The 17,029-nt window shown below is 40.9% G+C and overlaps 1 protein-coding gene across 3 annotated transcripts in view; it reads left to right on the forward strand.

The window, feature by feature from the left end:
- The window catches only part of alpl (alkaline phosphatase, biomineralization associated), an 18,766-nt gene extending 4,521 nt beyond the window's left edge, over nt 1-14,245 (forward strand). The window contains exons 2-12 of one of the 3 annotated variants that reach the window (XM_020613570.1): nt 2,517-2,687; nt 3,449-3,565; nt 4,598-4,713; nt 7,440-7,614; nt 10,771-10,946; nt 11,285-11,425; nt 11,541-11,610; nt 11,730-11,864; nt 12,424-12,615; nt 12,750-12,869; nt 13,133-14,245. In XM_020613570.1, the coding sequence (XP_020469226.1) occupies nt 2,615-2,687; nt 3,449-3,565; nt 4,598-4,713; nt 7,440-7,614; nt 10,771-10,946; nt 11,285-11,425; nt 11,541-11,610; nt 11,730-11,864; nt 12,424-12,615; nt 12,750-12,869; nt 13,133-13,398 (1,581 nt within the window). In that variant the 5' untranslated portion in view covers nt 2,517-2,614 and the 3' untranslated portion in view covers nt 13,399-14,245. The remainder of the gene's footprint in view (nt 1-2,516; nt 2,688-3,448; nt 3,566-4,597; nt 4,714-7,439; nt 7,615-10,770; nt 10,947-11,284; nt 11,426-11,540; nt 11,611-11,729; nt 11,865-12,423; nt 12,616-12,749; nt 12,870-13,132) is intronic. The other 2 variants (XM_020613645.1, XM_020613727.1) reach the window with 2 other exon arrangements.
- The last annotated feature ends 2,784 nt before the right edge of the window (nt 14,246-17,029 follow it).

Here is a 17,029-nt window from a genome sequence, read left to right on the forward strand (position 1 = left end):
GGCGGAGCCTGTGAAAATGTAGCAGAGGAAACGTGTGGAGGTGATAGAATGGCAGAGAGTTGTGCTACCTGCTGAGTTAGTGCTGCGATGTCCTTGTGCTGTTGCTGCAGTGCCTGAGCAATCTGGTCCATGAGTGCGTCCTGAGATGACTGAGGTGACCAGCCGCTTGCACCGGAGCCGGCAGGATCCATGTTGGCCAGTTCGTTCTGTTATGTGCCGTTCGCACCAGTTAGTGTGCGAACGAGAAAGAGGCGGACCCAGGTAGCTGACTTCGATGCAAGCAGTGATTTATTATGTACAGTGATGAGGAGAAATAACAAAATGCACAGAGGGAAATAGTGCGTAGTCCTGTCGATGAGTAGTAGCCGGGTGTTTGACCAACAGCAGGAGGCAAGGAGATTGAGAGCTGGGCCGAGCTGCGTAGGCTGGGTCACTCCTGGGCTGGTCGGTGGGGATGGTGGCTATTGAAGGTGGAGACAGAGAGATGAAGGCAATAGTGGAACAGATAGGCGACTGAGCATTGACCTGCCTGGGAGGGGAGAGTGGAGCCACGGTCCGGAGGAACAGTCCATGGGGAGAACACAAAACAGTAGCTGGCTAGGGGATAAATACCAAAAAAAAAAAACCACGAGACAGCACGGAGAAAAAAATGGCCTAGAGACTAGAAAGAACTGGCAAAGGACTGAGGAGTGAAACCGGGTAATATAGTGAGCAACCTAATCAAGTGCAGCTGGTGATAAGGGAGTGAGGAACAGGTGAACGTGATTAGTGTTAATGGGCAAGAGACAGTAGGAAAGGTGAGGGAGGCCAGAGCGGCTGAGCAAACCTGACACTTAACAATGATCTTTATTTAAATAGAGGGAAAATGAGTACGTTGTCCCCATCACTGTGAAATGTTAGTTATTCTGTGTGCATGCAAGAAATTGGCAGACGCAGCATGGCGTGAGAAGCAACGCTGAGGTTCCTTCAGAGTGAGAGTTAGCAGAGGCAGAGAAGACAGAGCAATCTCGTTCATCTGAAAACCACACAAAGCAGCCATTTGTATCTCCAGAGGTGAAGCAGTAAAGTTTTGATTGGGTGGGGGGTACAGTCTTTTAGAGACCAGCCTATATTTGTCAGTCTTCCATGTATGAGCTTACTTAAAAGCCTAATCTGTTTTGGAGCTGCCACCTCCTGGAGTGACACATTTAAGTGCCTGTGCACTTGCTTCAGGCTGAGATAGATGAAGTTGAGTTTTGGATATAGCGGAGCAGCTGAATGCTTGGTGGCACCATGACTGAAGGTGGATTTCATGTGATACTGACTACTGCTCTGTCTGGGGTCCTGCTGGTGCTTGTGGTGGCGCTCCTCTGTTTTTTTACCTGCAGACTGGCTGGTTCCCTGCCTCCAGGTGGCCCTGGCAGGATTTGACTCATGAGGAATGGTAAAAAGAACTGTGTTCTGGCATGTCACCTTGTATCAATTACCTTATTATACCCATTGAGATGTGACTGGTTGGTGCACGATGCTTTTATGTAACCTGCTTGATTCAGCATTGTCTGTCTTTTATTAAACTAGAACAACTAGATTAGGCCTGACATAGTTTCCAAGGTTAATAACTGCAAGATGTTTGGAATTTCATTATATAGAGGGATGTGCTTCAAAGGTATGGGACATGGATTGTAGATGACAACACACCAGGACTTGATGGGAAACACAAATAAATTAGAAATTTGATTATGTAAAGCTGGACTTGTGTTGGAGGATATGATATCATGCATATTTATATGCAACCCTGCCCACAGTCCACAAAAAGTATCAAAAGTCTCCTGTTAGCACCTTAAAGGTGAAAGACTTGATTTTATTTTATTTTTTTAAGTATTAGCATCTTGATTTTTTTTCTCAGGTGCAACAGTGTTTATTCAGTCATTCAGCATTAATCGGCTTTGTTATGGTCCTTAAACCTTTCAGTGCTATGGAGCTCAATCCCATTAAAATGACCTTGACTGTAAACCCCGGTGAAGAAAGGAGGAGGGTGTGGATAATTACAGATGAAAGCTAACTGGCCAGGATCCATAAGGGCCCCTGTCGTGACCACTTATATTCACAGCTTAGCCTCAAGCTTAACTTTACCAAGCTTTCCTTTTGTTTCTGCTGTGAAGCCTGATGGCGGACTGAGAGAACAACAAGGAAACACAGTTCTGATGAAATGGAAACAGATGGTAGGCTGTCCTTTTCTGTTGCTTTGTGCTTCCTCACGCACATGTGAGAGAAGGGAATGAGTAATATTACCACTTCTTACCACAGTTTCAGTTAAGGTCACACTAAGTAAAGAACTAATATCCCAGTGGGGTTGTCTCAATAAGACAAGCCTCTGGTTATATTGGTGACTTATAAAAAGTGGGTATTGCAGCATTACAGCATGAGCAAGAAGTCTGTTATTAACCCGTAGCGTCACAGAGTAAATTACCGGTATGCCAATGTGTGACAAGATGACACAGACTTAAATACCAGTGTGTGTCCCTTTTCTCCCTTAGCAGTGAGGTGGCTGCAGACAGGATTCCTTAGCTTCTCAAAGTGACATGTTACGGCTGTCTAGTCTAGAGTAACACCCCAGCCACACGGAGACGACAACATGAAGGTCACAGCCCTACTCAGCCTTTGCTTGTGTATGATCTTAGGCAGCCTGGGGAAGCCACTGTTCCCTGGTAAGTTACTGTGTTGTTAGTCATTTGCCATACACACATGCACACACACAAAGTTGTCAGGAGATATTTAGCACACACTGGAGGTTTTCAAGGTTGTAGGAGAATATTTAGATGTTTTCAAGAATGTTTATTTATCCAACTAGAATTCCTGTTTTTCTTTACAGAAAATAGCAAATCAAATATTGTTTATTTATTGCATACATTTTTTTCAAAGATGACCCTCCTGCCGCCCTGTAGAAGGCACCAGTTAGGGCTGCAAGTAACGACAATTTTCTTGATGAATGAACAGATTTAAAAAAAAAATGAATTATGCATAATTTGGTCTCTAAATGATCAGAAAACTGAAACATATCCATCACACTTCCCCAGAAGCTAAAATGATGTCTAGTTTTGTCTGAACAAATGTCAGAAACACAAAGAGATTCAGTTCTCTGTCCTAGAACCCTAAGGAAACCAGCAAATGTTGAAATTTGTGAAGTTGGAACGACATAATTTTTTGCACTTTTTTGTTAAAAGAAATCAACTAAGCCACTAAAGGGTCTTCAAAACTGTAACCAGTTTATTTTCAACTAGCAAATGAATCAACTACTTGTTTGAGTTCAGTTGTAGCATGTGTTGGGGTTACAGTGGCCAACAGCTCTCAAAAACAACACAGTCAATAATACAATATGTCTCTGTGTGAAGCAATTCTCTCTGATCCAACTTTACTATACTTCACATTTCTCCAGACAAACCTGTATTTGATGTTTATTGCCTTACAGAGCAAGAGAAGGATCCTAAGTTTTGGAATGAATGGGCCCAGGAGACGCTGAAGAACGCTCTGAAGCTGCAACCGCTCAATAACAAAGCAAAGAATCTGATCCTCTTCCTTGGAGATGGTAACACCATGATTTTTACATCTTGATTTATGGCAAGAAATGATGAAAATATCCCTCAGATTGTGTAAAACCATTTAAAGATGGAAGGGAACCTTGCTGCTTAGGGAATTATTTCCATTAACCTCATCCCTAAACACTCAAAACTGTCAGTGCAGACAATTTGACAGCATAGAATTAATTATGAACAACCCAGCCAAGCCAATAGTTTTATTTAAACTGAAATGATGTTAGAGGTGATCTAGTAATCCAACGGGAAATAAACAAGATTGTTCAAATGTTTGCTAACATGCGAAGTGAAGGAATGGTAGCAAACAAAGCAGCTGTGTTGCCTCCAAATCAGTGAGCTGGGCTGGTTCACTCATTGGTTGCACATTAACTTTATTCCTCCATCGGGCCTCTGCTCCTGCTGTTTGAACTACAGTACAGACACGATATATCAGTCTTGTGCCTCTCAGAATGTTATCGTAGTTTGAACATAACAGCATCTCACAAAAAGGAATGATTGTCCAACTGGATAATCTTTTCCAGACATTGTCAAATTTATACCAGGAAACTCACATAAATTCTGTAAAAGTAATGAGAGTAAGGTACAAAATAAACACCGTGTGCCTCTTAGCCTCAGGTCTTCTGCAGACCTAACAGACCTGACAGTGATTAAACTAAAAAGTATTTTTTGACAATTTGTTGTACTTCCAGTGTACGATACAAGTTTTGGTAAGATGACAGTCAGGTATTTAGTGTAGAAAAGACACTGCATTGGTCCTCATGTGACCTAAAGCGTATGCATTTAATCCTTTGTCTTTTTTCTCCTTTTTCTATGGGTTTTTGAAGCAATTTGTATCTAAGAAAATGTTTTACTTTACAGCGGTTGTCTTACTCTACAATGTCAAAGAAAACAAAACTCTTTCTTATGTTGCAAACTGAGCACAGCAGTGAATTAAACATGGCAGTTTTCTCATGTGCAGTCAGTTCTTTCCTGCGCTGAGTGAAGAGGAACACAGTCCTAGTATTCAACCTGCTTTTTGTCTTTAGGAATGGGCATCCCCACAGTGACGGCTGCTCGAATACTGAAGGGTCAGCTGAACGGACAGATGGGAGAAGAGACGCAGCTGGAGATGGACAAGTTCCCTTTTGTATCTTTGGCCAAGGTTTGAGTTGTTTATTTTATCATACTATACAGGACAATGTATTGCTGTAACCATTATGGCTTCCTTACAAAACCTGTAACCCTCAACAAGGTCACTGTGCCACATCACAGTCTGTATGTTACAGATTTGATAAAATAAATGTCCAGAAATCATAGAATAGTTTGATTATTTATACCCCAGCCTGCAAAACACTGGCAATTACCATGTTATATGTATCAGCTAAAGGATGCATGTGGCAATAATCTGTATTTTCCTTTCTCACAAAAATATTCCAAACCAAAACCAGCAATTACTTTATCCAGAAACAAATATTGTCTTTGTAGCCAGAACCTGATCCAGTTATTTTTGTGCATCATAGACCTCAATCTTTCAATCTGACATAAATATTTCCTTATCACTTTTAAAAAAATATCATTTAAATTCATATCAGGGTAGGATGACAAGAGCAAAGTAATGCCTCTATGTGGAACACAATGAGAAAAGCAGTCAGACCACTTAACAGTACATAAACTGAGAGCGTGCTGTAATAATCCTCATGACAAACAGAATCTATTTGGATTATACAGAGGAAATGGGGTTTTCTTAAAATGAAAAAGTCAGACACTATAAAAACGATGCTGCTGTATAAACCTGAACTCCATATGGAACAGGTGTTAAAGGACTGAAATAACCCTAGTTAAAGGAAATTTTGATGTATTTCAACCTGGTGTATTTCCTATAAATATGGCGATTATGACACTGAGTTGTACTAAATTGACCTGGATCTTTCACCTGCGCAATATTGCAAAAATCAGGAGCATCCTGTCTCAAAGTGATGCTGAAAAACTGGCCCATGCATTTGTTACTTCCAGGCTGGACTACTGTAACTCTTTACTATCAGGATGTCCCAATAGTTCCCTAAAAAGCCTCCAGTTAATCCAAAATGCTGCAGCCAGAGTACTGACAGGAACTAGCAAGAGAGATCATATCTCTCCCATATTAGCTTCTCTCCACTGGCTCCCTGTAAAAGTCAGAATAGAATTTAAAATCCTTCTCCTAACATACAAAGCCCTTAATAACAAGGCTCCATTGTATCATAAAGACCTCGTAGAGCCTTATCATCCTAACAGAGCACTTCACTCTCAGAGTGCAGGTTTACTTGTGGTTCCTAGAGTCCACAGAAGCAGAATGGGAGGCAGAGCCTTTAACTATCAAGCTCCTCTCCTATGGAACCAACTCCCAGTCTCAGTTCAGGAGGCGGACACCCTCTCTACCTTTAAGATTAGACTTAAGACGTTCCTTTTTGATAAAGCTTATACTTAGGGCTGGATCAGGTGACCCTGAGCCCTCCCTTAGTTATGCTGCTATAGGCCTAGGCTGCTGGGGGCCCCATGATGCTCTGAGTTTCTTTCCCCTCCCCTCCTGCTCTTCCCGTAGTGTGTCCTCTCTCTCTCTCCCTGTACCTTTCTGCAGGTTGCCCTGGCCCTGGAGCTCTATGTCTCTGACGAGCAGTCACCGGCCACATCGACCTGATCAGTGTTTGATTGTTGTGTCTTGTTGCTTTTCTTCTTTTGTCTCTCCTCTATCCACTCACCCCAACCGGTCGAGGCAGAAGGCCGCCCACCAAGAGCCGGGGTCTGTCGGAGGTTTCTTCCGTTAAAGGGAGTTTTTCCTCCCCACTGTCGCCAAGTGCTTGCTCAAGGGGGGTTTGTTGGGTTTTCCCTATGTAATAATATTGATAACAGTAAGGTCTAGACCTTACTTTGTAAAGTGTCCTGAGATGACTTTTGTTGTGATTTGGCGCTATACAAATAAAATTTGATTTGATTTGATTTGATCTATGGAACATACACCAGGTTGACATATACCTGAATTTTCCTGTAATAAAACAACCTGTTGTCTAAGCCATCCATAAAATTGTGCATAAAAAAAACAGAAACAAAAACTGGAGGCTGAACATCAACTGATATAAATCATGTGAAGTCAGTTTTGCCAATGTGTAGAGATCTGTGCACACATCAGCCAGCAAGCCATGAAAATACCTTGCTACGTAGTGTAAACAAACAGAAACACACATTAACTTAAGCTACAGCCAAAACATCTGTCCTGCTGTAATACGTAACAATCATTTTCATTACTGATTAATCTATTGGTTATTTCATTGTTAATTATTTATTCCACAAAATGACAGATAACTGTAAAAATGCACACCATCAGTTCCCATAGCACAAGATGATCTGTAAAAACTGCCTGTTTTCTCTGACCAACAGTCTAAAGCATAAAGATATTTTATTTACAGTGATGCAAAACAAAGCAGGAAATGCAAATATTTGAGAAGCTGGATTTAAGGAATGGTCCAAATGTGTATTAGTCCATGGCTGGAAATAGTCTCCAATAAACGTGCTATTTCCTCCTGTCTGAGTAGTGTTTACAAAACCTACAGCGCCCAGCTATTTCACTAAGCCTTTTATAAAGATAAAGCATATTGAGAGATAGACAAAAGAGTGGTGGTTTTGCTTGCTTCAAAGGTTTTGTTGACAATAAATAAAACAGCAACTTTATCATTGAACTCCCTAAAATATTTCAGACTTCTTGTTATTGTAGGAGGACAACATCCAATCAGTTGGTGACATGTCCAAACCAACCACATCACACAAACTCCCCATTAGAAGCATTATCAAGATGACTAAACAGTCTCATGTGATATATGGATTCTGACCACATGTTAACGGCCTGTGTCTCTGCAGACATACAACACTAATGCACAAGTGGCAGACAGTGCTGGCACTGCCACAGCATTCCTGTGCGGTGTCAAGGCCAATGAGGGCACAGTGGGCGTGAGCGCAGCTGCTGTCCGATTCCAGTGTAACACTACAAAAGGCAATGAGGTCACCTCCATCCTCAGATGGGCTAAGGACACAGGTAGAGTTACATTAAACAGACATAACTTAACTTGGACTTTTCTTTGTTGGCAGGTTTCAGAATTTACATTTTCCAGTTGTTTGTAAATTATATTACACATTTCATGCTCGAGGGAACCTGTAGATAATGGTGTGTTAATATATGAGGTGGGAATACTCGGCAGACAACTTGATCAAAGTACTGACTTGGAAGTTTTTTAGAAAGTGATGCACTTAATATTTTTTACTCCTTCGAACCATATTTAGCTTTAGAGCAGTGTGTAAGTGACATTAACTTGACCCAAATAGTCATTTTTGATGTATTTTTTCAAAGGTCAAGGTCAAAGTGTTTATTTGTCATATGCACAGTTAGGAAACGTGTTTCCCTGTACAATGAAATTCTTACTTTGCCGTCCACATGAATGCCACAAAATACAAATGAAATATAAAGTAGATAAATAAGTAACACAAAATCTAAGGCACTTTAAGCAGCAAATGCAGAAATATAATAAGAATATAATAAGAGAATGTATGCTACATGGAAGCTGCATGTGCAGCAGTCAACAGTCTGTGCAATTACACATGTGCAGACTGAGAATGTAAACAGTACAGGTCGACAGTACATGACGTATCAACTGGTAATAAACTCCTGTCAGCTGTTTAGGAGTTTGATGGCAGAGGGAAAGAAAGAGTTTTTCAGTCTAGAGGTCCTGCATTTCACACTTCTGAACATCCGGCAGGAGGGTGGGGGCGTGAACAGTCCGTGCTGGGGCTGGGTGGGGTCCTTGAGGATGGAGGCAGCTTTCCTATGCACCCTGCGGTGGTAAATGCTCTGCAGAGAGGGCAGTGGAGTCCTGGTGATCTTCTCCACAGTCCTTACCACTCTCTGCAGGTGCTTGCGGTCCATAGCAGTAGTGCTGCTGTACCAGACAGACAGTGATGCAGCTGGTCAAGATGCTCTCAATTCTCATTAAAAAATGTTTTTTTAAATTGCGAAACCCTGACGTGCCTGTGTTCTGATTTCAAGGGGTTTGTAGTGTTCATGTTTGGCTTCCATGCTGTATTCACATAGCTCGACCACAACAAAGAGTCTCATACAGTTTTGACCAAAAGCGTGGAATCTGACCAGCTTTGAGTCATTACATTTGATTCTCTTGAAGAATGTTTGTTTATGCTCCAAGGATACATAAACGTGTTAGGCAATCTGCTTGAACACGTGCAAAAATAAAAAGCACCACAGAAAAGAAAATAGAGATGTGAAAGGAATGAGTACCCTGGATTTTCAGAGGGCGGCGATAGGGACAGGGTAGGTGTGTGTGAGCATGTGTGTGGGGTCAGGGAATCAGATAATGAGAAATCTAATCATTCCTCTGGGAATATGGCAGGTAGCAACTGACCTCCTGCACAAAGCAAATACAAACGGACAAGTGTTTTTTCATCAGGTCATTTTACATGACTGTTTTCTGCTGGCTCTACCTTGTTTTAATTTTTACACCAAGACTATTTATTAGAGAAAAAGCATTTATGTAAAACTCTGCGCTACTCATTGGTGGACTTTACCCTTAAAACGGCTGTTTTCTAAGGCTGAGTAATATCAACATTTTCTGGCGGGGACGGACTAGGGTGTGGACACCTGAACTGAGTCTGACAGGACCCACTAGTATCTGGACAGAAATTCAGAAATTATGTTTGGATTTGGGTCAGTTTCACACAAGTAGGTCAAACTTTAGGCTACACTTGCTGGATCACTCAGATGTCTGCTTCATTTAACGATAAGGGGAAAAGTAGGTAGGTAGGACTTTATTGATCCCACAATGGGGAAATTCCTGTGTTCCAGCAGCAATAGAGAGCAGCAACAAAACACCGTAGGAACAGACACCACACACATATCTTGAGAAACAAATTCCAAAGTACCAAAAACCAGACCGAATATAGTATTTGAGAGATAATCAAGAAGAAGAATGATCCTCCCACAATTAATCCCTGAGAACAGATCAAAAATACCTAAGAACAAGACAGAATATAGTATTCGAGAGAGATCAAGAAGTCAAGGACAAGAATATTACTCCCATAATGAATCCCGCAATGGGGGAAATACCTGTATTTCAACCATGAAAGAAAGACACCGTACAACTCAGACATTATATGCTATAAGCTTGCCACATGTGGGTCGGGTTCAGGTGCCACACCCTTGGGCACGGGTTGGGTTCGGACAGGAATATGTGGCCCAATCCATCCTCTAGGATGGACCTTGACTTAACAACAAACTTGCAATGTACAATAAAAATATTATAGATCTATTTTACATTAGATGTTTTTCACATGATTTACAGTTGCTTCTACGTAATTGAAATGTTAGGTTCTGACTTTTTCTCCTTAATGTAGCCATAACTCCCTTAAAGGAGGTACTGGTAGCTGTAATCTGACCAAATTTAAAAAATCCAAAGTGTCCTCGTTCCATGCAACAATATGCATAACAGCTGCTGAAACAGTTCTACAAAGGAATTGCTGAGTCTGTTCTCTGCTCATCAATCACTGTCTGGTTTGGCTCAGCAACCAAACAGGACAGGAACAGACTCCAAGGAACAGCCAGGACTGCAGAAAAGATCATCCGTGCCAGCCTGCTCTCCATGGAGGACCTGTACACCTCACGGATCAAGAGAAGGGCAGAGAAGACCTGTGCCCCTCAACACTTCACAGAGGCAAAGTAAACCTGACGTATGCTTGAAGCCAACATACCCTGGTCACAAACTTGTTGAACTCCTAACGGTTTCTTGTCCCGGGCCGTCGCTCTGATGAACAATTAATTCATTTATATGTATAACAAGACTGCGATGGATTGGCGACCTCTCCAGGGTGCACCCCGCCTTCGCCCGATTCGGCCAGGATTGGCTCCGAGATTTTTTACATTTTTTACTTGTTATTCTGTCTTTTACTATGTTTTTATTCTATTTTTTTGGTGTACACTGGGGACCAATGAACTGGAATCATATTCCTTGTATCTTAATATACTTGGCAATAAAGAGTAAGACTAATGATTGATTGATGATTCCAGGTCCAAAGCTAATATGAGGGTGTGTATTATCTAAAAGTCATTATACTGGAAAATTCCCTCTTTGTCTTATTATCCTCCCACTTAGTCTTAATTCAAACAGCTGTCTGTGCATGTACATCACAGGCAAGTCTGTGGGAATAGTGACTACGACGCGTGTGAACCATGCCACTCCCAGTGCTGCTTACGCCCATTCTGTGAACAGAGACTGGTACTCTGACAATGAGATGCCAGCTGAAGCACTGCAGGACGGCTGCAAGGATATCGCCAGACAACTCTTCGAAAACATTCCCAACATTGATGTGAGTGGAGAACTTGCCAGGAAATTTAGTGTAGAGATTCATGGTCAAAGGAGAGTCAAGCTCACATTTGCTGTTTACAGCGAATTGTCTCCCAAACAAACGATTATTAAAGAAATATTAATTAAGGAAGTAATTTGCAGCTTCACAAATAGGTAACAAACACTTTATTGAATGCCTGCTTGTTAACCTGCTTTTGTATGAACACTGCATTATCCAGATTTTATAACTAGTATGGCAACAAAGTTCTATTTGTTCTCGTCTTTTTTTGTAACACTGCTTTCTATTAAAGTGGTTGGGATTCAGATTGTGATGTTCTTTTCTATTCTGTGGCTTTTCAGGTGATTATGGGTGGAGGAAGGAAATTTATGTTTCCCAAAAACACATCGGATGTAGAGTACCCCAAAATTGGAAAGCACAACGGCACACGGAATGACGGGAGAAACCTGGTGCAGGAGTGGACTGACAGAATGAAAGACAAAGTAAATTTCTCATCTTCTTCCCTCTGCTCCTCTCACTTCTCTGCTTCCCATTTTATCTTGCCAATAACATTTACATATTTAGGGGTTTATTTATGTCTTTTTTTTTACTGTGCAGAAAGGCCATTACGTATGGAATAAAAAGCAGCTCTTATCGCTGAACCCTGACAAAGTGGACTACTTACTGGGTGAGTTTCTGGTTTCATCTAATTCAAGTGTGAATGAAGGGCAGTAAGTGTATTCTCTCAGCTTATTTTGCCCATGTAATGATCTATACCTCCTTGAGCCGTGTCTTTTGTTGCACCAGGTCTCTTTGAACCTTTAGATATGACATATGATTTGGAGAGGAACACAGAGACTGATCCTTCGCTGACAGAGATGGTGGAGGTGGCCATCAAGATCCTGAGGAAGAACCCCAGTGGATTTTACCTGCTTGTAGAAGGTTAGTCTGTCATGGTGAAATTTTACAGTCATGTTTTGCTTGCCAATTTCATCAAGGTCTGTCAGACTGGTCTACTGAGTTAGTCCAGTGCGCTTCACACTCCTTTCCAGATTTGTCTGTAGTCTTGATGTAAATGACTCTTACAAATGGGTAGAACTGCACACGCTTTCAGATAGTCTCTCAAAGGCATTCATGGTGCACAAATAAAAAAGTGATAGGTGTAGTTGTGTGAAAAATGAAAAAGAGAACTTGAAAGTGACGGCTTTCACACTTTTGCACACCAGGCAGAATAAAAAGGGCGGGTGTTTTTGCAAACACATGCAATTGTTCAACCAGACTGACCGAGAGTCAGTATGTTTCAAACACAGTGCTCTCAAGCTTTTTCCATTCTTCACACTTCTTCTGTAGTTTTCATGTATTCAATTGAGCACAGCGCCATTAATGCCTTTGAAGAAAAACTGTTTACAAGTATGTTTTGTTATTGCACTGTGTCCCTTTTAGCCAAACAGCTTCAAATGAAAAGGTCTAATTGCTATCTAATATATTTCCCCTCATTTAGGAGGACGTATTGACCATGGACACCATGAGGGTAAGGCTAAGCAAGCTCTGCATGAGGCTGTGGAATTGGACCGGGCAGTCAGTCGTGCAGATCTCCTGACCAGTATCCATGATACACTGACTGTAGTTACTGCTGACCACTCTCACACGTTCAGCTTCGGAGGCTACACACCCAGAGGAAACCCAATTTTTGGTAGGTAATGATCATGCACATCTAGTATTAAATACTACTGTATATTTTTGTTGTATCATTTAACTTGTAGTGCTGTAACTGAAACTTTCCATCTGGTGTGATAATAACACCTAATGCTCTGCCTTCAACCACAGGTCTGTCACCTTTTTTGAGTGATATTGATCAGAAGCCCTACACCGCCATCTTATATGGGAACGGACCAGGTTACAAAATTGTCAACGGTGTGAGGGAGAACGTCTCTACTATTGACTACAGTAAGTAATATCGTTTAGTCACCAGGTTGGACTACGTTATCAGTAATATATGCTGACAATGAACCCCAAGATGCTCCTGATGGCCAGAGCAGAGCCGCCATCGGTGTGTGTGTGTGTGTGTGTGTGTGTGTGTATGAGAGTTGGCTGCCTCAGTTCTGTACCGGAGACAAAGTCCTTGTCTGTGTAACATACTTGGCCAATAAGAAGTGGTTACCATTATCATCACTGACATTACAACGTCTCTCTGCATCACTTCCTTTCAGAGGAAAACAACTACCTGGCCCAGGCAGCTGTACCTCTGTCCTCTGAGACTCATGGAGGTGAGGATGTGGCTGTGTTTGCCAAAGGTCCCCTGGCTCACCTGTTTCATGGGGTCCATGAGCAGCACTATATCCCTCATGTAATGGCATATGCAGCCTGTATTGGCCAGAACAGGGAACACTGTTCGTCACGGGCCAGTTCTGCTGGTTTACACCCCGTCCTCTCTAGCATCGCAGCCCTTCTCACAGTCACCCGACTTCTGTGTTGACCTTTCCGCAGCTGTCCTCATCCTGTTAATACCACTGTTGAAACCTGTCATACATTTTTGTTGTTTTCTTAATTTCACTCTTTACTACTATTATTTTGATCATGTCGCTGTACTACCATGATATCATAATTAATGGACAAAAGTATTAAGCTTGATTTATGGCTCTGCGTACCTAGCCTAATGTGCACCTCTACAGAAATGAAACTGCATGTCGCGCCACACTCGTCCCCCTCGTTCTGCCTCAGGTGGTTCAATGGTCGTACAGACCATCGACCTCTTCCCTCTTATCTGTGTTGCCCTAATTTCAGTAAAAATAACTGCTGTTCAGCATCTGTTAGTTTTAACTCGAGCATGACTAGCTCAGTTTCAGTCACCATTGTGAGTAAGTGGCAAAGAAACCCCACCGCAAACTAATGTTTTGGTGGTGTAATTTCAGGGCAACACACACACCAGGTACAAGTCGGCCTATACATGCTCACAACGGCGTAGCGGCCTACGGCGTCGACTCTACGCAGATTCAGTGCAGAACTGTTAATAAAGCTAAAGGATGTCAATTTATTTTATAAGGATTTTCAGTTTATTTAGATAAATATGTAAAACATTAAAACATAGTCAGTTATCCCTGATGCACTGAAGCAAAGAATAGTGTTGCAGAAATCACTAAAATTTTAGAGAGCTATTGTGATTTGTGTAGTTTTCACATTTTAGGGTGTATTAAACTTTTGTTAAATGTGAACCCTGTAGATTTAAACTGATGGATTGGCTTTGCAAAGGACCAGAGGTGGAAAGTAACTAGGTACACTTACTCAAGTACTGTACTTATTTACAATTTTGAGGTATCTGTACATTACTTGAGTACTTTCATTTTCTGTTACTTCGTACCTTGACCTCACTACATTTCAGAGAAAAACATTGTACTTTGTTTTCACTACATTTATTTGATAACTTTAGCTACTGGTTACTTTACTGAATGAGATTAATAAAACACGGTATAATCATAAGACTATTGATCATTGGTGTAAAATTCACAAGCTACCCAGCAGTATGTGAAGTACTTAAAATTATAAGCATATAAGGTATAACACTAGCTCCACCCTTACCAGCAGCAACATTAAATGTGATGTACACAATAATACATTAATAATTATAGCCCAATAATGATATAGGTTAATGTAAACTGTGCCATTCTGCATAATGAGTACTTTTATTTTTGGTACTCTAAATATATTTTTATGCTAATACTTTTACTTGTAACTGAGTATTTTTACACTGTGGTAATGCTACTTTTGGCTAAGTAAACAATCTGAGTACTTCTAACACTGCCAAAACCTGCCATTTGAATGCATAATTGACAAATTAATACAAAATGTCATGGATTTATTATCAAAAACATTATGCATACCCGCAGAAAGTACTGAAGCACTGTTGTGTTGTAAAATCTCTTAACCAATAAAGGAAGTATTTATGTTTTCTGATCAACTTGTCAGTTTTATTGCAACATTAAGATTTAAACATCACATTTTACTTTGTTTCCCAAATACATAGCTTTTCTAAATGTTTTTTTATTGTGAGAAGTGCTTTGAGTGTTAACATGCCCATAGAACATTCATTAAGTCAGTTATTGACATTTCATAGGACGCGACACACAAGACCAGTTAAAGGGTGAAAGCTGACAAGCCATGCCGTTTTCATCACATGCAAATGTATCAGACAATGTACAGACAACGTTTCAACACAAAGGTTTTTCAACATGTTAAAAGTCACATAAATTAATCAAATGCATCTGCCCAGAGAAAAACCCAGTATATCAAAGTCCAGTCTTGTGCACTGAGATTAAAAACATCTCTCTGTCCTGGTCATGTTGCTCTTTTTGTATGCTGTGTCACAGCTTGCATGGAATGTTGAAGGACTTTCATGGTGTTATCTACTTACTGGGAAAACAGGAAGACTCATGTTGGCTGAAGCATAAAAAGGAGGGTGGGGGGGGGCTATCTTAAATGTGCATAAAATTAATTCCTCATGTTATCACTGGAACATTCTTGGGCATCAGCACAGACAGCGGATGCTTGGAATCTACTGAGGGCCTCGGGGGCCGGCTTCATGCCTTTATGCACACTTGCTTTGCTGGATATGATTTTTCTTGACAGATCATTGTCCTGTAATCCTGTTAAATCTTTTGTATTCTATATTTAGAGATAGATAGTGATATTGCAGGAATATTCAAGTGGGCTTTCAACCCCCAACTTCCACTCGCTCTGTGATATATTTGTACATGATTCAAGGTGCCTCTTAGATATCCAGCACAGTGAAACCTTTTATTTTTTAAAATGATAGTGATGAACTCAGGAAAAGACCTCAGTGATGTCCTGTGTGCATTGCACTTTAAAGCGGTTGCTTCGACTGAGATGTGCAATTCTACCTACTAAAGGCTTAATTCTATCATAAAGCCACGTCCGGTCCTTTCAAACCAGGAACTCAGAGGGACGACACAGACCACTTGGATATATAAAAAATATAACTGTGCTGGTTTATTCAAAGGGTCACAGGCAAAATTAACATTACAAGTCCAGAGATCTTCCAACCCCCAGGCTGCCCAAGCAGCCCGGAAGAAGCAAGACCCCGAACCAAGAATTGCTATACAATATCATCACTTAGTTGGCTCGCCCCCTGCTCCACAGAAACGTCAAACGAGACGTCTCTCTTTGCAGCTGGCTGTAACGTTAGCCAAAACATGAGGAAAAGTCAAGGTGTGTGGCTGTTGTTTTCGTGGTGTGTATCTAAAACAATTTGACATAACATTACACATTAAGACAAATATTATGGTCACTTTTACCGTCATAATAACATTTATCCCTGACGGCAGCCTTTCTCTGCTTTAACTAACCTTGCATTTAACAGCCTGAGGAAGACATCCTGGCTACACTAACATCTTCTAATACAACAGATCTCTAATCAATATCTATCTAACTAAGGAAAGTACCTAACACTACGCTGTCAAGGACAAGACAAGCAGTTATAGTGAAGGATAACAGCTTGTGAAGTCCTCCCCCTTCGATCTGCTGGAAGTGAGATAGCCTCAACAGATGTACAATTTTCATATCACAAAACTATTTGTAACACTTCATACTAGAAACGCTGTAATTTTCCATCTCAACCCTCTGCTTGTATACAGAATGTGATTTTGCCTTTTATTCAGCCAGTATGTACACAGTGTCCGCTGTCACAGCATGGTAGCTGTTTAAAAGACTAAACCAGTGGTTTTGTATAGTTTAGCCCATTAACTACAATTCTGCTTTACATTGTAAGATTTGAGTCTTATAGACTCTAGTTACTTTGTAATCTTTAGTTACTTTTCAGTTCTTCATTGTCTTTTAGTTACTTTTCATACTTTTACCTTCCTTGCTTACACATGGTAAAACTGTACTGATGATTGACCAGAACTACTGAGCCTTGGTTACTTTAATACATTTATTTTCCTTGCATGTATAGTTTCCAATTGTACTGATGAGAGTCAAGTGATACTGAAGTAGAAACTGACTATTCATGAGGTCCTGCTTTGTCTTGTAATGGGATTACACAGATAGGGGGTCTGCAGCGCAGAGGACCCATTGTTCAGCTGCCGCCTGGAAAA

The sequence above is a fragment of the Monopterus albus genome, unplaced genomic scaffold (genome assembly GCF_001952655.1).
Source record: "Monopterus albus unplaced genomic scaffold, M_albus_1.0 scaffold1.1, whole genome shotgun sequence".
NCBI classification, from domain to species: domain Eukaryota; kingdom Metazoa; phylum Chordata; class Actinopteri; order Synbranchiformes; family Synbranchidae; genus Monopterus; species Monopterus albus.